At 45.8% G+C, this 21,097-nt stretch overlaps 2 protein-coding genes across 14 annotated transcripts in view; one reads left to right on the top strand and one right to left on the bottom strand.

Annotated features, from left to right (window-relative positions):
* The window catches only part of WNK1 (WNK lysine deficient protein kinase 1), a 170,987-nt gene that overhangs the window by 142,583 nt on the left and 7,307 nt on the right, over positions 1–21,097 (top strand). For 5 of the 13 annotated variants that reach the window (XM_073320396.2, XM_073320367.2, XM_073320443.2 and 2 more), the window contains 5 exons: positions 1,767–1,840; positions 2,940–3,616; positions 12,809–13,011; positions 17,574–17,768; positions 18,929–19,021. In XM_073320396.2, the coding sequence (XP_073176497.1) occupies positions 1,767–1,840; positions 2,940–3,616; positions 12,809–13,011; positions 17,574–17,768; positions 18,929–19,021 (1,242 nt within the window). Of the gene's footprint in view, positions 1–1,766; positions 1,841–2,939; positions 3,617–12,808; positions 13,012–13,104; positions 13,204–17,573; positions 17,769–18,928; positions 19,022–21,097 lie in introns of those variants that run through there. The other 8 variants (XM_073320462.2, XM_073320403.2, XM_073320411.2 and 5 more) reach the window with 3 other exon arrangements.
* RAD52 (RAD52 DNA repair protein) overlaps positions 17,780–21,097 on the bottom strand; it is a 51,486-nt gene continuing 48,168 nt past the window's right edge. Inside the window, exon 13 of the mRNA XM_078849868.1 lies at positions 17,780–21,085. The gene's annotated coding sequence lies outside the window, so the exon portion shown is untranslated. The remainder of the gene's footprint in view (positions 21,086–21,097) is intronic.

Raw genomic sequence — 21,097 nt, 5'->3', positions numbered from 1 at the left:
AACAAAATCACATGTTGGGCTTCCTGCAATAGATTCCCCTGGAAAATTGCTTCCCTACCTGAGAATAAGTTTCCCACCCTGCTGAAGTTTAGTAGAATCGTTTTAATTGGAATGCCATGTTGGACCTTCTGCCAAATAAGGATGACAAAACAATTTTTAAAATTTTGAATGCCAGATCCACAGTTGCACAACTAGTGTGATGGTCAGTGGTTGTATGCCCCCAGACCAGAACCAGGCCAGCCTTTGTTAGAACTTACCACACACTCATGGTGACCCAGTTGCATCCCAGCTGCACGTATTGCTGGAGTGCAGAGGTACTCAGTGCATGTCCTCCTTCCTCAGCCACAGCCCCCTGCATCACAGGCTTTGAGAGTAGTTGTGTAGAGCCATTATGGCCACCCAACAATTTCTCCCTCACTAGAGGGACCTCTAGGTAGCTAGTTCCACAAGTCCAACAGTGCAGTGCAGCTGGAGTGTGGGGGCAGGGAGTCCAAGAATCTGGCCCTGAAAATCTACAATGAGAATCTTATACTGACTAAAAATGATTCTCAGCATTTGATTTTTTTCTTTTAATCTTATTTGTTCATTTCTGTATTAATATACTCATTCTAAATTTTATACTGGTTTAATGCTTGGGTAATCAACATTTGGCAGTAGATAAAAAATGCCTAAAGGAGCTGGCCTTAACTGAATTTGCCACTATTGTCCCATTTAAACAGCAGTCTATATCATTCACTAGTAAGCTACATAATTTCCCTGAGTGACATGCCAGTTAAATATAATACATGTAACCTGGAAGTATAATTAAGTGCCATAATAAGATGAGTGGGATAACTATAGTGAAAACCAATTTGTCTTGAAATTGTAGCATGGCCCGGTGTACTACATAATGTTCCTATGGGTGCTGCACTTCAGGTGCGCATGTGCCTTTGATAGGAGCCTTTTGGTAGCAGTGTCAGGTCCACACATGCACCCCAACTATCTTCATGCCCCATACCAAAGGTATGTAGGGCAGTGTCAGATGAAGCACCTCTTTCTACCCAAAGAGTCTCTAAGTGGATTTCTGGTTGTAGCAGCCTCATAGGAGGCGGGGGGGGGATAATGTTCGGTCTTCTTCTAGGGTTATAGCCCATTCCACTAGGTTTCAGTTTGCTTCCATCGCTCTGCTGAGAGAGGTTCTCATTGAGGAAATATGCAAAGCTGCCACATGATCTTTGGTCTGTACCATCTCAAGACATTATGCCTTAGTACACACCTCCTAGGGGAGACACTGCCTTTGGGTCTGCAGTTCTGCAAAAAGTCTTAGACTAGGTTCTAAAGCATCCAGCTCCTTCAGGGAATACTGCTTGGGAGTTGAGTGAAGTTACTCCTGGATGAATTCTGTGCCACTGTGCAATGCAGAATTTGTACAAAATTTCATTCCCCCCCCCCCCCCCGCCCCGCAGTATTGGTGCGTTAGAGCAGGGAGCTGCTGGACCTGGCCAAGACTGGCTCCCCAGCTTATATTGTGCAGGCAGGCTGCAGTTCCTGGGTTTGCCAGCTCTGCTTGGTCACATGATTCAGGTGGGCCCCCTCCCTCCATGGCAGCTGCTGGAGCTTGCAAGCTGCATCCCACAGGGACAGGCAGGAGCAACAACTGGGAGCTGCGGGGGCGGGGGCCACTGCTGTCTGGGAGGGGAGACTGAGGATATGGGTGGGAGCCTGCCAGGGAGAAGTGTGACTAGAGCTGTTCTCTTCCCTGCCACCCTCCTTTTTCTCAATTTCAGCATCACAGGATGCAGAGAGCAGTGAAACAACTACCACTGCAGGAGCTGGAGTTTTTAAGATGGGACGATTTCAGGTAGGAAAATGTTACTTTGTAGATTTACTCTGTGACCAGGGCATTGATCCAGGAATCTCACTTTTTGTTATGGCAAAGCAGTAGGACCCAGATTTATCAAGGTATTTAGAATTGCTGCACTCAGCATTGTAATGCCCAGCTGATTTTGGAGCCTAAATCTCATTTTAAAAAATGGTTTAGGCACATAGGTGCCTAAAACCCATTGGCTATCAATTGGATTTAGGCTTCTAAGTGCCTAAACCACTTTTGAAAATGAGATTTAGGTTCCTGAATCAGTTGGGCATTGCAATTCTGAGTGAAGCAGTGCCTAAATACCTTGAAAAATCTGGGCCGCCTTGATTGGTACCAGCTCCTGGCACACCATTTTACTGGGAGGAAGTGCCAATATTGAGTTTGATATGAGTTCAGCTTTCTATTCATGAACTCTACTCCCCGTCAGGGTAAACATCACACTTTATTGCAGCGATTTCTGGTTTGTGACCATGGCATTCTGTGACAACTGAAGCCTTGAAATAAGTTTTAACGATGTGTTGACTTTGCTGTTAGTAGTCCAGATCTTTAATGTTAGCTACATGATGGCTAATGTGACATTGGTGCACTCTGTTGCATCATTCTCTAAATTTGGTTGTGAAGGAATCTTACTGAAAGATGTAGTTCTTGGAAGAACAGATGTGGATGTGTATGAAACAAGTTGAGATGGCTTAGCTCAAGAACAGAGGATACACTTCTACCCTGATATAACGCGATCCGATATAACACGAATTCGGATATAATGCGGTAAAGCAGTGCTCTGGTGGGGCAGGGCAGTGCGCTCCAGTGGGGCAAAACAAGTTCAATATAACGCGGTTTCACCTATAAGGCAGTAAGATTTTTTTGGCTCCCAAGGACAGCGTTACATCGGGGTAGAAGTGTATTTAGCCTGCCTTTACCTCGAACTATGGGATGAGTGGATATGTGGCCAGGAAATGGAGACGGCAGCTTGCTTTGCTGTGCTCAAGGCAGCTGGTTAATTTTCCTGTTTGACATGTTTCTGACCATAGAGGTCAGCTAGAGCCTGTTTTATATTGCTGTGCTCACTTAGTGTTTCAATCACTTCTAGGTGTCTGTGGCAGTAGATAATGGACTGAGAGAGGGTGATGGTAAACCTGAAGAAACTAAGCCTGTGCATTTTGAGACAACCTCCTCTGATTTATCTTTGTCTGGCAGCAGTCCAGAGAGTACGCTTGTGAAGCAGACTTCCAGTGGGACAACAGAAGCTACCACTGGTACCTCCTTAGATGTGACAGATGGTGTTGTTTCACAGACATTTCCTGCCATACAATTGCCATCAGAGGCTGGGCAGCCAACTAAGGTTGGGCGCTTTCAAGTGACAACAACAACGGACCAAGTGGGTCGCTTTTCTGTGTCCAGGACACAAGATGAGGTCACCTGTGTGGAGAAAGAACCCCCAATGACTCTTCCTCTTTCTGTGGATTCAGAACAAGTTTTTCCTCCATCCATGTCTCCAGAGAAAGAAGTGCCAGAATTGGTGGAGTCCAGGGAGTCTCCACTTATGAATGGGCCATCATCTGATCTGGAGGCCGCCTTCCTGAGTGGAGTGGCAAAGGAACTGGATGATGGCTCAGGTAGCCCAGACTCTCGTCAACCACTGGGTTCAAAAATCAGCCTCCCCATCCAAAGCTTTAGCAACTCATTGAATTCTTCCTACATGAGCAGCGACGAGTCAGATATTGAAGATGAAGACTTGAAATCAGAGCTACGCCGGTTGCGGGAAAAGTAAGATTTCTTCTTTGAGAATGTTGTTTGATGTGTGAACTGTAACAGTTGCTTATTGTGAATCTCTCCTCTGTATGGCAGGTCAGAGCTCTCATAAAGGAAAGAGGAAAAAGGACTGATTTTTAGAATGAGACTCTGTTAAATATATTTTTCTGTAGTAATTGCCAGAGTTTTCACATAGGGTAAAATTACTTTACTGATTAGATGAATGTGATGGTTCTTCAAGTGATTGCTCATATCAGTTCCAATTAAGAGTGTGTGTGCACCATGTGCACAGTCATTGGAAAGCTTTTACCCTAGCAGTACCTGTTGGGTTGGCTGTGGAGCCCCCTGGAGTGGCACCTTCATGGAGCTCAATATAGGACCCTGCGCAACCCAGTGCCGCCTCAGTTCCTTTTTACCGCCAGTGATGGTCATTGGAACTGCAGTGACTTGCTTAGCAAGCTCTCCTCTTTCCCTAGCTTTCAGTTTAGTTAGTTCAGTTATTCCTATCCTTGTTCAGTTTAGTTTTAGTGTTTTTGGTTGTTATAGCAGATAGCGGTTGGTAGTGGGGGGGTCTTCCCCCTCACCCCCACCACGTTCTCCGTTGGGACTCAGGGTATGCCTAAGTCCCAAGGGTTCAAACCCTGCAAGTCCTGCAACAAGACCATGCTAACGGGCAACCCCACGACGCTTGCTTAAAGTGTATGGGGGAACCGCACAAAGCGGACAAGTGCAGGATTTGTACAGGGTTTCACTCCAGAACAAAAAAAGGAGTGAGATTTTTGCCTCAAGCAGCTCCTTATGGAGGCGGCACTTAAACTGCAACCTACATCGGCATGGCAACACCCGGCACCAAACTCAGGGTGCACAGCGCCCCAGTGGCAGTGGTAGAAGCAGCACTGTGGAAAGACTCTGGGAGAGATCTGTGGCATGGCTACTCACCGGTGCCGAAACCTGTGGGATTGAGCTGGCACCGGTCCCATTCCCTGATGCAGAAGTGGCACCAGAAGCAGGGGAGGAGAGGATCTCAGACTCAGAGACCCACCCCTTCGGAGCCGGCCAATGGGATATGTCCCAGAGTGGAGCACCCAGGGCCGTAGACTTTGGAGCCAGCACCGTCAATTTTGGTTCCGCAAGGGGGACCATCGAGTCTGGTGCTGTTGGACTCTCCGAGCTAGGTAATTGAGGAGGCGGAATTGCCATCCTCCCCAGACACCTTTGAGGCCGTGAGGGACCTCATCGCCATGATGGCACCGTGGTCCCCGGTCCTTCGAGCCAAGCCTCTGGTACCACAATGTGTGGCACTGTCTTGAGGCAAACTGGCGATGCTTCGTCCCTCAGCACCGCTGGTGGAATCCCTCGGCATGGCTCCAGGACATGCCAGTGCTCCTGATAGCGATGCTGATCCCCGCTGCACAGAAGGTCCTGCTCCTGGCACTGGTTATCCCAGGCACTGCTCCTGGCCATCGCAGTCCCGGTCCCCATCTTTGGACTCAGACGGGGTCTAGATACTTAGAGCGGGGCTGCACCAGTCAGGCTGTGGAAAGCCTGAGGTGAGGGCAGGGCCATGGCCTGTGCAGTGGCAGAGCCCAGTGCAGTGGAAATTTTGGACCCTGTGTGTATACCACCAGGCCCAAAGTGCCCAGTCCAAGGGTTCCCATTTGGTGGCCTTTGAACCGTGGGTGCTGGAGGCACCCGCCAGTCACCCCACCCCTAGGAGTGCGACGGGTACCTCCTTGGCACCACCTCCCCTGGAACCAACCCTGGTTCCTAAGCCTGATCCAGGTGTGGTTGGCCCTGACAGAGGCAGGACACGAGGCCCCTGGAGACCAAGAGGGTCAGGAGGACCCTGTTCCTCCATTAGCCTCCTCGTCATCCTCCCTGGATGAGGCAGTTGCAGGCACCTCCATCTCTGGACCGCCCCCCCCATAGACAGCCGTACTCACCAGTACTTCCTTCACAGGGTGGTGTGAAATATGCAGGCCGAGGAGGTGGTGGAGACTGAGGACCTGATGGTCAACATCCTGGCCCCAGAAGGCCTGTCAAGGGTGGCTCGACCTCTCCTTAAGACTATACAGACCAATGCTAAGACAATTTGGCAGGCCTCGGCCTCCATCCCTTCCACTGCGAACGGTGTGAAGAGGAAGTATTTTGTCCCATCTAAGGGATAAGAATACCTCTTCACAAACCCACAGCCTTAGTCATTGGTGGTGGCTGCAGTAAATTATAAGGAGAGGCAGGGACAACAAGACCCAGGGCCTAAGACCAAGGATGCCAAGCGCCTAGATTTATTTGGGCGCAAAGTGTATTCTGTGTGGGGGTTGCAACTCAGGATTGCCAACCAGCAGGCAATTCTGAGTAGATACAGCTTCAACTCCTTAAACTTGAACAACGAGTTCCAGGAGCTGGTGCCAACAGAGTCCAGGGAGGAGTTTGGAGCAATAGTGGAGGAGGGCAAGGCGGTGGCATGGACCTCTTCACAGGCCTCACTGGACGCTGCACACTCAACGGCACGCACCTAGTTCTCTGGTATTGCCATGAGGTGTAGCTCATAGCTGCTGGCCTCGGGCCTTCTGCCTGAGGCTCAACAGACCATGTAGGGCCTGCCTTTTGATGGGGCAGGTCTGTTTTCAGAGCAGACTGACTCTAGGCTGCATAGCCTGAAGTACTCCGGGGCTACCATGAAATCCTTGGGTATGTACACCCGGCAACCCAATGTAAAGATTTCAAGCCTTAGCAGCAGCTCTCCTATGCTCCTTGGCTGAGGCAGGACTTTTATAGAAGAGGGGACAGGAATGGCAGACGCAAGCCTTCCCACCCCGCATCCGGGCAGGGGCAGGGCCTGACTAAACCATCATCTGGTTCAAAGCAGGCCTTTTAAAGGTGTGCCTGAGGACAGCGCACCAGCCACAATTCCGGATCCTTCCCAGTCTTTCTTGAATCATCTGTCCCACTTCTACCATGCTTGGGCCCAAATGACTTCAGGGTTCTCCGTACAGTAGAAGTGGGATCTTCCCTCCAATTCTGCTCCTACCCTCCCTTCAGGGACCATTCTCTTGAGCAACTCCTTATCCAGGAGATGTGGGTACTCCTCATCATGGGAGCGGTGGAGGAGGTTCCTCAGGAGCTATGGGGCAAAGGATTCTATTCCCGATACTTCCTAATCCCCGAAGCCAAGGGGGGTCTCAGACCCATTGTAGGTCAGTGAGGACTCAACAAGTTCGTGGTAAAGTTGAAGTTCCACATGTTCCTCCTGGGCACAATTATCCCTTCTCTGGATCCGGGAGACTGGTACGCCGCCCTTGACATGAGACGCGTACTTCCATATAGCTATTTGGCCTGCACACAGATGATTCCTACGATTTGTGGTTTAACACAAACATTGTCAATTTACGGTCCTTCCATTCGGCCTCTCAGTAGCCCCCAGAGTGTTCACTAAGTGCATGTCAGTCGTGGCTGCTTTCCTTCATTGGAGGCAGGTGCAGGTATCCCCCTACCTTGATGACTGGCTGCTTAGGGGCCACACCAGGGGGCAGGTGGACTCTCACGTCCGATTGGTCAGATCCACATTCGAGAGACTGGGTCTCCTCCTCAACTTGAACAAGTCAACCTTGTCGCTGACCCGAAGAATAGAATTCATTGGGGTGGTGTTAGACTTGGTTCAGGCAAGAGCACTTTTGCCAGAATCCTGATTCCAAGCCATGAGGAACCTCATTCAAGGCCTCAGGCAATACCCGACCGCTACAGCAAAGGGATGCTTGAGTCTCCTCGGCCACATGGCAGCCTGCACTTATGTGACCCGGCACGCCAGACTGAGGCTCAGACCTCTACAGGCATGGCTGCCTTCAGCCTATTGCCTGGGACGCAACAGCCTGAACTCAGTGGTTACAGTGCTGGGGCAGGTGCCAGAGTCCCTTCAGTGGTGGCTCGACCCTCAGATGGTGTGCGAAGGAGTCCCCTTCAACAGCCCTCCTTGTCCCTAGTAATGGATGCTTAAGCTCTGGGATGGGGTGTGAATTTGGGAGACCTCCAAAAGCAGGGCCTTCGGTCGCAGGACTAGCTCTACATCCGTAACAACATCAAGGAGCTGAGGACAGTGCGACGAGCATGCCAGACCTTTCAGGCCCGACTACAAGGTCAGTGCGTAGCAGTTCTGACTGACAACACCACTGCTATGTTTTACATCAACAATTACATTACGTTACTTCCTATGTTAGGAAGCCCTCTGTGGGAGTTTTGCATAGCTCACTCCATTCACCTGGAAGCATCCTATCTACTAGGAGTTCAGAACGTACTGGCGGACCACCTCAGCAGGTCCCTCTGCAATCACGAGTGGTCCATCTGCCCGGATGTCATACTCTCTATCTTCCAAAGGTGGGGGTATCATCAGGTCGATCTGTTTGCCACCTGGAGCAACAGAAAGTGCCCGATGTTTGTGGAAGGAGCAGAACACAGCCCAGGCTCAATCACTGACACGTTCCTGCTACCCTGGGGAGGCTGCCTGCTCTATGCCTTTTCCCCCATTCCCTCATCTGTACAAGGTCCTACTTAAGGTCTGCAGGGACGGGGCAGAGATAATTCTGGTGACACCAACGTGGCCTCGACAACATTAGTACACCACGCTCCTGGAACTCAGGGGATGCCCTGATCCGTTACCTCTCCTACCCGACCCATCATTCAGGTCCACAGTCCTCTTCATCACCCCAACCTGCAGTCCCTCCACCTCATGGCTTGGAAGCTTCATGGACGAACCCCATGGTGCTTCTGTGCTCAGAATAGCTAAGGGAGGTCCTACTCGGCAGCAGGAAGCCCTCTACTAGAGCCACATATCTAGCAAAGTGGAAAAGATTTACTTGTTGGTAAAAAGAAAAGGAGTACTTGTGGCACCTTAGAGACTAACCAATTTATTTGAGCATGAGCTTTCGTGAGCTACAGCTCACTTCATCGGATGCATACCGTGGAAACTGCAGCAGACATTATATACACACAGAGATCATGAAACAATACCTCCTCCCACTCCACTGTCCTCCTGGTAATAGCTTATCTAAAGTGATCATCAAGTTGGGCCATTTCCAGCACAAATCCAGGTTTTCTCACCCCCTCACCCCCCTCCAAAAACCACACACACAAACTCACTATCCTGCTGGTAATAGCTCATCCAAAGTGACCACTCTCCCTACAATGTGCATGGTAATCAAGGTGGGCCATTTCCAGCACAAATCCAGGCTTTCTCACCCCCCCCCCTTTTTTTCTTTTTTTTCCCCCCAGGGAAAACTGACCACTCTCCAAGTTTAAATCCAAGTTTAACCAGAACGTCGGGGGAGAGGGGGTAGGAAAAAACAAGGGGAAATAGGCTACCTTGCATAATGACTTAGCCACTCCCAGTCTCTATTTAAGTCTAAATTAATAGTATCCAATTTGCAAATGAATTCCAATTCAGCAGTTTCTCGCTGGAGTCTGGATTTGAAGTTTTTTTGTTTTAAGGTAGCAACCTTCATGTCTGTGATTGCGTGACCAGAGAGATTGAAGTGTTCTCCAACTGGTTTATGAATGTTATAATTCTTGACATCTGATTTGTGTCCATTTATTCTTTTACGTAGAGACTGTCCAGTTTGACCAATGTAAATGGCAGAGGGGCATTGCTGGCACATGATGGCATATATCACATTGGTGGATGTGCAGGTGAACGAGCCTCTGATAGTGTGGCTGATGTTATTAGGCCCTGTGATGGTGTCCCCTGAATAGACATGTGGGCACAGTTGGCAACGGGCTTTGTTGCAAGGATAAGTTCCTGGGTTAGTGGTTCTGTTGTGTGGTATGTGGTTGTTGGTGAATATTTGCTTCAGGTTGCGGGGCTGTCTGTAGGCAAGGACTGGCCTGTCTCCCAAGATTTGTGAGAGTGTTGGGTCATCCTTCAGGATAGGTTGTAGATCCTTAATAATGCGTTGAGGGGTTTTAGTTGGGGGCTGAAGGTGACGGCCAGTGGCGTTCTGTTATTTTCTTTGTTAGGCCTGTCCTGTATAGGTGACTTCTGGGAACTCTTCTGGCTCTGTCAATCTGTTTCTTCACTTCCGCAGGTGGGTATTGTAGTTGTAAGAAAGCTTGACAGAGATCTTGTAGGTGTTTGCCTCTGTCTGAGGGGTTGGAGCAAATGCGGTTGTATCGCAGAGCTTGGCTGTAGACGATGGATCGTGTGGTGTGGTCAGGGTGAAAGCTGGAGGCATGTAGGTAGGAATAGCGGTCAGTAGGTTTCCGGTATAGGGTAGTGCTTATGTGACCATTGTTCATTAGCACTGTAGTGTCCAGGAAGTGGATCTCTTGTGTGGACTGGACCAGGCTGAGGTTGATGGTGGGATGGAAGTTGTTGAAATCATGGTGGAATTCCTCAAGGGCTTCTTTTCCATGGGTCCAGATGATGATGTCATCAATATAGCGCAAGTAGAGTAGGGGCTTTAGGGGACGAGAGCTGAGGAAGCGTTGTTCTAAATCAGCCATAAAAATGTTGGCATACTGTGGGGCCATGCGGGTACCCATAGCAGTGCCGCTGATCTGAAGGTATACATTGTCCCCAAATGTAAAATAGTTATGGGTAAGGACAAAGTCAAAGTTCAGCCACCAGGTTAGCCGTGACATTATCGGGGATAGTGTTCTTGACGGCTTGTAGTCCATCTTTGTGTGGAATGTTGGTGTAGAGGGCTTCTACATCCATAGTGGCCAGGATGGTGTCATCAGGAAGATCACGGATGGATTGAAGTTTCCTCAGGAGAAAGCCTGGATTTGTGCTGGACATGGCCCACCTTGATTACCATGTACATTGTAGGGAGAGTGGTCACTTTGGATGGGCTATTACCAGCAGGAGAGTGAGTTTGTGTATGTATGGGGGTGTGGGGGTGAGAGAGCCTGGATTTGTGCTGGAAATGGCCCACCTTGATTATCATGCACATTGTAGGGAGAGTTGTCACTTTGGATGGGCTATTACCAGCAGGAGAGTGAGTTTGTGTGTGGGGGGGTGGAGGGTGAGAGAACCTGGATTTGTGCTGGAAATGGCCCAACTTGATGATCACTTTAGATAAGCTATTACCAGCAGGACAGTGGAGTAGGAGGAGGTATTGTTACATGATCTCTGTGTGTGTATAATGTCTGCTGCAGTTTCCACGGTATGCATCCGATGAAGTGAGCTGTAGCTCACGAAAGCTCATGCTCAAATAAATTGGTTAGTCTCTAAGGTGCCACAAGTACTCCTTTTCTTTTTGCGAATACAGACTAACACGGCTGTTGCTCTGAAACCTGTCATTACTTGTTGGTGTGACTAGCATAGTATACCCCCTCTTTAGGCACCTATGCCTCTTAGCTTAGAGTACCTTCTGCACCTGAAACAGCAAGGCTTGGCAGTGTCCTCCATAAAGGTACACTTTGCTGCTATCTTGGCTTTCCACCCAGGTGGAAAATGGTTGGTCGATACCTCAAGGGTCTGGAATGGCAACATCCCCAGATCAGACAGCCTGTCCCTGTGTGGGACCTTCCTCTCCAGGCTAATCGGGAGCCCCCATTTGAACCGCCGGCAACTTGTTTCCTTCTCTATCTGTTGTGGAAGGTAGCCTTTCTGGTCGCCATTACATCAGCAAGGAGGGTGTCTGAGCTAAAGGCCTTTACCGCAGACCCACCTTATGTGGTTTTCCACAGGTATAAGATGCAACTCAGACCTTACCTGTCCTTTCTTCCTAAGGTTGTGTCACACTTCCACACCAGTCAGGACATTTTCCTGCCTGCTTTTTATCCTAAGCCTCATGCCAGTAGCCATGAGCAGAGACTGCACTCCCTGGATGTTCGGTGAGCACGAGCCTTCTACATTGAGCACAGGAAGCCAAACCAGTTGTTCATAGCGGTGGCAGACTGGATGAAAGGACTCTGGTCTCATCTCAAAGAATATCTTCCTGGATCACGTCATGCATCCATATGTGCTATGAGCTGGCAAAAATACCAGCCTTGGCTCTTACAGTACACTCCACAAGGGCTCAGGCTTCATCAGTGGTGTTCCTGGCCTAGGTCCTGATACAAGAAATCTGCAGGGCAGCAACTTGGTCCTTAGTACATACAATCACCTCTCATTACGCCATCATCCGGCATGCCAGAGATGATGCAGCTTTCAGCAGAGTGGTGCTCCAGTCAGCAATTCCATAACTCTGACCCCACTGCCTAGGTAGGGCTTCGGAGTCACCTAATTGAAATCGGTATGAACAATCACTTGAAGAAAAAATGGTTACTCATCTTCTTGTAACTGTTCTTTGAGATGTTGCTCATATCCATTCCAAACCCACCTGCCTTCCCCTCTGTCGGAATAACCGGCAAGAAGGAACTGAAGAGGTGCCTGGTCGGCAGAGTGGTATATCAAGCACCATAAAGGCGTCACTCCAGGGGGCTCCACAGCCGACCCGATGGGTGCTGCTAGGGGAAAAACTTTCCAATGACTGCACGCAGCATGCACGCACCTAATTGGACTGGACATGAGCAACATATTTCGAAGAACTGTTACGAGAAAGTAACTGTATTTTTCTATACACACCCATACTTTTTATGCTCAGTTTTAACTGATACCTCTTGTGTATCACAAGTTGACACAGTCTGGTTCCAAAGTCTCCTTTGAAAATGGAACTTAGGTTCCTAAACTACCTAAGGGCACTTGAAAATGTTATCCTGAGCCCACAGGGATAGGGGTAAAGATGTCAGAGAAAACTGAGCTGCCTGAGTTCTTGTGTTATTTTCTAAGATAGGCTAGACTTGTGCGTGCATGCGCGTGTGTGTGTATTTTTAAGGATAGCTGGCAGTTTTGGATCTTGTACATATAAAACATCAGAAGACTCTGAGACGATACCAAGCCTAGTGGAAATTTCAAAGCCCTCATGTCTGGGAAAGGGAGTGTGAATCTTGCCAGCCCTACAGTGTTTATGCTGAAGCTCCAGACCTTATTGATGATCTACCCTCGCTCCCCTTCCTGGCTTTATCATTACTATGCTATAACAGGCAAACTGTACATCAGAATTCTAGCTAATGTTACAATTTCTATAAGGGGAATGGAGCAAGTGATTTTTGTGTGTGTCATGGGCATCCAGCTTGTTAATTGTGGCCAAGATTTTCCACCCTCAGAAAGAGAGCAGTTCAGTGGGGTGGGACAGGACTGTTAAGTTCTTATTCATGCTCTTAACTCTTTAGGCACTATAAAGAGATCCAGGAGCTGCAGAGTCGTCAGAAGCAAGAGATTGAATTGCTGTACACCAAACTGGGAAAGGTTCCCCCTGCAGTAATCATCCCCCCAGCTGCTCCTCTCTCAGGGAGGAGGAGGAGACCTACTAAAGGAAAAGGCAGCAAATCCAGTCGCAGCAGCTCCCAGGGTAATAAGAGCCCTCAGCTGCTAGGTAAGGCACCCTCAGGTTTCGGTACCAATGTGACATGCAGGGCAGATGGTTTATTAGCACCTTTTGATTCTGCCTTAACTCTTTTTACAATAGATCATGGGACACCCTCAACCCACAGATTGATGGGGTGGTTGGTTGAGGTGATCTCTTGCCTGTCTCTGAGGAATCTGACTCACTGAGAGTCTCATCTGGGTTTGTACATCTCACTGTTTTTGCACAGCATATGAGTCTTCTAAGTTCCTCTCAGTCTGGTCTTGAAGAATGGCCTTGTTCTTATAACCCTTACTAATGGTGTTTTGTAGTCTCGCTGGCCACTTTGTTTTTTTTAGTAGGGCTGTCAAGTGATTAAAAAAATTAATCTTGATTAATCGCACTGTTAAACAATAACAGAATACCATTTATTTAAATAGTTTTGGATATTTTCTACATTTTCAAATGTTGATTTCAATTACAACACAGAATACAACGTGCTCACTTTTTACAGTGCTCACTTTATATTTATGGTTACAAATATTTGCACTGTAAAAAACCCAAAAGAAATAGTATTTTCAGTTCACCCAATACAAGTACTATAGTGCAATCTCTTTATCATGAAAATTACACTTACAAGAGTAGAATTGTCCAAAAAATAACTACATTCAAAAATAAAACAATATAAAAGTTAGAGCCTACAAGTCCACTCAGTCCTACTTCTTGTTTAGCCAACCACTCAGATAAACAAGTTTGTTTACATTTGCAGGAGATAATGCTGCCTGCTTCTTGTTTTCAGTATCACCTGAAAGTGAGAATAGGCATTTGCATGGCACTTACGTAGCTGGCATTGCAAGATATTTATGTGCCAGATGCACTAACGATTCATGTCCCTTCATGCTTCAACCACTGTTCCCTAGGATATGCGTCCATGCTGATAACAGGTTCTGCTTAATAACCATCCAGAGCAGTGAAGACTGATGCATGTTCGTTTTCATCATCTGAGTCAGATGCCACCAGCAGTAAGGTTGATTTTCTTTTTTGGTTGTTCTGGTTCTGTAGTTTCTGCATCAGAGTGTTGCTCTTTTAAGACTTCTGAAAGCATGCTCTACACCTATTCCCTCTCAGGTTTTGGAAGGCACTTCAGATTCTAAAACCTTGGGTCCAGTGCTGTAGCTATCTTTAGAAATCTCACATTGGTACCTTCTTTGTGCTTTGTCAAATCTGCACCCAAGGTCATCACCCGAGACTGCTATACCATGAAATATATGGCAGAATGTGTGTAAAACAGAGTAGGAGACATTTGATTCTCTCCCCAAGGAGTTCAGTCACAAATTTAATTAATGCATTATTTTTTTAACGAGCATCATCAGGATGGAATGGTGGCCAAAGCATGAAGGAGCATATGAATGTTCAGCATAACTTGCATGTAAATACCTTGCAATGTTGGCTACAAAAGTGTCATGCGAACGCCTGTTCTCACTTTCAGGTGACGTAAATAAGAAGCTGGCAGCATTATCTCCTGCAAATGTAAACTTGTTTGTCTTAGTGATTGTCTAAACAAGAAGTAGGACTGAGTGAACTTTCAGGCTCTAAAGTTTCACACATAGTTTTGTGTTTGAGTGCAGTTATGTAAAAAAATCTACATTTGTAAGTTGCACTTACACGATAGAGATTGCACTACAGTACTTGCATGAGGTGAATTGAAAAATACTATTTCTTCGCCATTTTTACAATGCAAATATTTGTAATAAAAAATAATATAAAGTGAGCACTGTACGCTTTGTATTCTGTTGTAATTGAAATCAATATATTTGAAAATTTAGAAAAAATCCAAAAATATTTAATACATTTCAATTGGTATTCTATTGTTTAACAGTGCAATTAAAACTGTGATTAATCACAATTAATTTTTAGCGTTAATCATGTGAGTTAACTGTGATTAATCGACAGCCCTAATTTTAAGATTAGAATTCAAATACATTGTCTTTCTTGGAAGAGCATTTTCAAAACCGTAGTTGCACTCTTAATTGATTTTTATAGGTATGCATTCTGTAGAGACCAGTCATAGTGCTTCTGCTGGCAAGAGCTGGGGATTCCAGTGTCAAAGGATGAATTCTAAAGCATAGGGAAACAGCCAGGCAAACTTATTTTTAGGAGGACCTCTTGATCCCTCCTGTTTAATTCCTGCTTGTTCTCGTCACATTTAAAGATGGACTTTCACAGTGGAGCTAAAGTTGCAGTAGACAACTGTACTTGGTGGTATTTCTGTTCCTTTGACTGCTGTTGCAGATGTCTTTTATTTTCTTTTAATAGGTGCTTAACAGCACAGCATCTCGTCTCGATATTATAATCTCATTTTTGACGTCAGTCTGCTGTGGAAGTGACTGCAGTGTCACAAATTAAGCATTTCATATAATTACAGGATTAAATGAGGAAAAAGATGGATTATGAGGGAAGCCATTCTTATTAAAACACACAACAGTTTTCCTAACTAACAACAGTAGTCAGAGAAATAGGTCCATGAAAATCAGTTCCTTCCCCAGCACATGCGAAAATCCCTCTTAAAACCCCTTGAATGCCATTGAGCACATCAATATGGGAAGGCCAGCGTTGTGAATGGAAATATTTGTTGAAGTGGCTGTTATGTTCTGGCTGCAGAGTCCACAGGACACGGCAGGGCATGTATCTTCAGCAAGTGAATTTTCTTTCCACAAACTGCATCAGTGATCTTTGTGAAATGGGTTCATGGTGCACCGAGCAATTTTAGCATTACTTGGCCTGCCTGTTAGTATCGCAGTGCGAAGACCAAGGATTGAATGGAAGTTCAGTATCCATTGTCCATTTTACTGACAGAAGAGGTGCCTCCAGGTCAAGGTTGTAGTGCATTGGCAGGGTATTTTGGGAAAGCTTGCACTGTCTATATCTCTTTTGTGGATAAGTAGGATTTTTCAATCTCCAGTGCTGTCAGCTTCTCACATGATAACACCAAACTATTTTTTTTAAAAGATCAGATTTATAGATGACACTCCCAAAGACTTGTTTAAATATTTCACTATTCTAAGAATGAGATGCAAAAATCCCTGCTGTCATATCTTCTCTGGGGAGTGTTATGTGAGCGGTGTATTCTGATGTAAAGGGCTCACAGAACAGAAGATGAATCTCCATACCAATGAATGAGCTATGTCAGAGTTCCCTGCCCACTCTGAACTCTAGGGTACATATGTAGGGACCTGCATGAAAGACCCCCTAAGCTTATGTTCCACCAGCTTAGGTTAAAAACTTCCCCAAGGCACAAATTCCTTTCCTTGTCCTTGGACAGTATTGCTGCCACCACCAAGTGATTTAAACAAACATTCAGGGAGGGGCCACTTGGAGCCCTACCTCCTGCAAAATATCCCCCCAAACCCCTTCATCCCCTTTCCTGGGGAGGCTTGAGAATAATATATCAGACAAGAGATTAACAAAGTGAGCACATACCAAATCCCTGGTTTTTAGGACACTTAAAATCAATCAGGTTCTTAAAGAAGAATTTTATAAAAAAAAAAAAGGAAAAGAATCACTCCTGCAAAATCAGGATGGAAGATAACTTTACAGGGTAAATAAAAAGATTGAAAACACAGAGGACTCCCCTCTGGACACTGCTTCCCAGTTACAAAACACAGGAATAAAACTTCCTCTTAGTATAGGGAAAATTCACACACTAAAACAAAAGATAATCTAACACATTTCCTTGCTTTTACTTACAATTCCTGTAATTTTAGATGTATCAGTTCAGGATCTTTTTAGGAGCTGGGTCTCTCTTTGTCCGGAGAGGGAACAAAACAAAAAGCACAAACAAAACTTCCCCCGCAGATTTGAAAGTACCTTCTTTCCCCCATTGGTCCTTCTGGTCAGGTGCCAACTAGGTTAATTGAACTGATGAACCCCTTACACATAAGTGATTCTGTACCTCTGGCCAGGAGGGATTTGATGTTACTGCATACATAAAGGTTGTTACCCTTCCCTTTATATTTATGACAAGCTAAAACTACTGTAAAGCAGTCTTTTTGCTTTCAAAACAAGATTCTCAGTAATAGACTGGCATCTGTCAAAGTAATGATACCTTTTCTCCTCATGATCCGTCACCTGCACTGCTTAATTCTGCTCTTACGTGCAATGGATGAGCTATCTTGACACATAGTGAGGCAGAACAGGGCTGTAATTAGAGGCCTTTCTAAAAACCAGTTATTCCAAATTCCACTTCTGGCTCCTTTTTCAGCAATGGCAAAGTCACCTCTGTAGCCTTGGTAAGGCATGATAATCTAGATATAAGAATCCTTGTAAAAGGATAAAGACCCTTTCCTTGGGTTTTCCTGCTGATCGTACAGTCTCAGCATTTCTCCCTTATCACTCCTACAAGTTTCTCCCAGTGATGGATTTTAGTTCTAATTTACTCACTGCAGATTTTTCCTGCTAAAACTCCCAAGCATTCATCAGCTCTAGACACACTTCCTTCTGTCCAATGGGAACAGTAGAAAAGCCTCTGAGGTGAAGTGGGGAAGCTGAATATCTATATTGTCCCGTGTCCTGATTCTTATTTCTTTTTATAGGTAACCTGTCTTCTCAGAGTGCCCCTTCAGTCTTGCCCCCCCAGCAGACCCTTCATCCTCCTGGAAACGTCCCAGAGACTGGACAAAACCATCTGTTACAGCCCCTTAAACCATCTCCTTCTAGTGAGAATCTCTACTCTGCCTTTACCAGTGATGGTGCTATTTCGGTACCAAGCCTTTCTGCACCAGGCCAAGGTAAGAACTTCTATGGAATTAATGCTAAGTCTTATACTAGGGAGTTCTCAGCCTCAAAATACAGTGGATTGACTTCAGGGTATGGCCTGTGCTTAGAGACTGATCAGGGTGTTAGTCTGTCTCTTTGTGAGGCCTAGTACACTATTTGCAGTTAGATTTCTAAGTTTTCAGGTTGGGAAAATTAGAGGTGAGGTAATAAAGGGGTAACATACTGCCCCTTCTGCTCTAATGGCAGCACTGAAAGGTTAGAAAAACCTGAAGACGGTGAAAAAAATCCTTCAGAAAATGCAGCTAACTCTGCAGTTATTTTGGCCAAAAAATTCTGGGGATAGGGATGTAAAATATGAGCACACAGTGGAAGGGGGTAGTTAATAGCACTCTTTTCCTTGTAGCCCTCAGACTGGGCATTTATCCTTCTGCTAAGCTATTAGAGCTTTAACTAGTCTCTGGAAGGCTCTGCTTGGTATTTGGGGGCCTCCTTTCTTCCACTCATTAGGGATTGTTGGTCTATTTGTGTATTCCTTTATTCATTTCTGTGATTCACAATTGTTCGATTTTTCCCTATAAGCTATTTTACAAATATTTTAAATTTGTAAATGTTCCCATGAGACTAGTTGAATGCAGCAGTGTCAAGAAGCTGCTGGTGTGTTTTGTCTGAATTACAGTGTGGAGTAAAATGTAGACATTGATAGAAAAAAAAGATCAACAAGCAAAAGAATGGAAGATGGAAAGCCGCTCCTTCAGAAACTTTTCATTCTGAGGATTCTCTTCCCCTTCTCCACTAACCTGTTTCGGAAATATTGGGGCTACTAATCTGTAACTTCCTGTGTCCTGAAGTTGTGCAGTGTCTTATGTAATTGAGAGAATGCCTTTGCCAGGATTTAGACTCACCTGTGGAGTGCAGCCTTATTCCTAATGGATTAGGTATTGGAAGGTAGCACTGTTTTTTAGTAAAAAACAAACAAATTTGACCTATGAGTGGAGGAAGAGTCCTTGTTCCTTGTACTGTGTACATATCCCCTACTCCACGTCTTGAGGCTTGTTCTTGTGTGCTGTGTTACTGCATTTCACCCATCCAACCTCAAGTTGCTAACATCTTGTAGTTGTGTTCTGTCTCTTCTCCTCTCCTTTCTCTGTTCTTCCCTCTTGTTTTATCACAGGCTGTGCGAAGTTTAACTGTGCATCTGAGCAGGTGACGTTCAAGCCTGGTGGCAGGAGGACCCGATTTCTGAGTACGCCCTGCTTGGCTCTTTGTGTGTAACACCTTTACTCCTTCGTCTTTGTTTTTTTTTTTTCTGCTGCTTGGATCTGATGTCTCATGCAGCCCATTCTCTTCTGCCTCTTTGTATTCCCTCCACTTCATGGCTCTGCTTAACTGCTCTTAATACACCTTAGAAGTTTGGGTTCTCATGTTAAGTGTCCTGTTTAATATAGCCCTTAACAAGGGCCAAATAACTTAGATAAACTTTTAGGAAAACTTGTCTGTGGGAAATAGTGATCTTCAAGGAATTAGCAGAGAATATAGGGAGGGAATCGCAAGGTATATGAATATATGGGCTTTTCCTTATGGTTTGACTTACGATTGTTACAGACAGTACTTGTTGACACCTGAGAGACTTCTGGGGAGAGAGTCTGCTTTTCCTCAGTAGCACTGACAAGGTGGCAGTGAGAGATGGCTGCCCATTCCAAATTATAGCAATGGGGGTATATGGTGTGTGCTGTCTTTCCTAATAGGACAAAGTAGCTGCCTTAGTGAAAATGTTAAATTTGTATGGCTTCCTTCTACAACACATCTCCCTGTAGGGTGGGTAAATCTCTGCATGCTGTTCCCAGAAGTGCTCTGGGTAAATGCTGAGGTAATCAGAATTGCCTTTCTCATAATCACTGAGTAACTAGTGACTAAAACTGGCACTGTTTAAAGGTATTAGTCATGTGTGAAAGGAACACTAAGGCCAAATGATCACATTCCATATTAGTAGCCAAGGGAGCTATGTTCAGAAAGGACTCTTCATATTGAGGACTGGAGCTGATTAAACATGCCATAGGTAGAGGGTTGTGGTGAGATGAAACTCCTCAAAACACCCCTTTCTTCCCACCCCACAAAAAATACTCCACATCCTTCTTATTTAAGGCCATTCCAGTTGTCCTAGCAAGCTAGTTCAAGTTTAAAAGTGGAGGGGGCAGGGAGATAATAGGATGGGTTTTTGACCTATGAGCCTCAAACTTCTGATGTGGTTATTTGAAGTGTTTAAATGCATGGGCTAAGGCTTCAAAAACTATGCTTTTTTCCTGGGGGTGATACAAAATACCACTATGCTTCCAGTGTAGACAGGACCTTTGAATGCTGTGACACTCCTTCTCCTCCTCCCCCCCACCCCAATCACTGGTACGTGAGAGCTGGAAGCCCTATGAAATGGTCTTCATTTGCCCCATTTCACACAACTTCCACAGACTTTCGCATTTGTCCTCCTACAGCAAGCAGCAGCTCAGCTGGGCTAGGGATCTTTGTGGATGAACTCCAGTGAACAAAGCAACAGTTACAGAGCAAGCCTTCTACAGAGACAGCTGCAATGGAACTGACTAAATTATCCTCTTTATATTGAGAGGAGGGTGAGAAGAGTTCTTAATTGTTGAGTTTTTCAGCAATACTTTAAACCCTGCCATAAACAAATTCCCAATATTGGGACTAAATGCACCATTAGTGCATAATTGCTTGTGTAACTTTTCTCCTCTCCCTGCTGCTTGGCCTCCAAACCACACAGCTTTAAAAGCTTTGAGCAGATAGATTAAGGTATTGAAGGGATGTGTAAAGAATGTCCATTTGGATTTGCAAGTTTTATAGTTTCTTTTCCTGGAAGAAGTTAAATTCTTAGAAAATCTGGGAAAGCATATATTTTAGTCTTCCCTGTTCCTTTTTTGGGAGGGTAATGTAGAGAACAGGAGGGGGGTCACTCTTCACACTCGGCCTCTGAGATTGGCATTGTGAGCTGGATGTACTCACCGTTACTGCTTTTTTACGTGTTAGTGTGCCGCTAGCTTGTCACAACCTCAGTCCAGCTGTCAGTCCTCTTGAGGCAAACTATAAAGCCTCTCCTGAGAAGCAAGTGCCATGCTGTGGTGGGATGGATTGTTTTCTCTTCTGAAATTTGACATTGGTGGATGGACTTTCTGAAAGGTTTATTGTAGCTGTCCTGTAAAAGTGGGTAATGCTTCTGATAGCGCAGCTTGGCTTGAATGCTCAGTTTGTTTACAGGTTGCTTGCGTCCTGGAATCTGATATGCTGCCTCAGCCACTTCTGGAGGGTGGGGGAAAGACACCTAGTTAGAAAC

This window comes from Lepidochelys kempii, chromosome 1, assembly GCF_965140285.1.
Source record: "Lepidochelys kempii isolate rLepKem1 chromosome 1, rLepKem1.hap1, whole genome shotgun sequence".
Taxonomy (NCBI): domain Eukaryota; kingdom Metazoa; phylum Chordata; order Testudines; family Cheloniidae; genus Lepidochelys; species Lepidochelys kempii.
The sequence above is the reverse complement of the archived record's forward strand: the minus strand, read 5'-3'. Positions and strand labels throughout refer to the sequence as shown.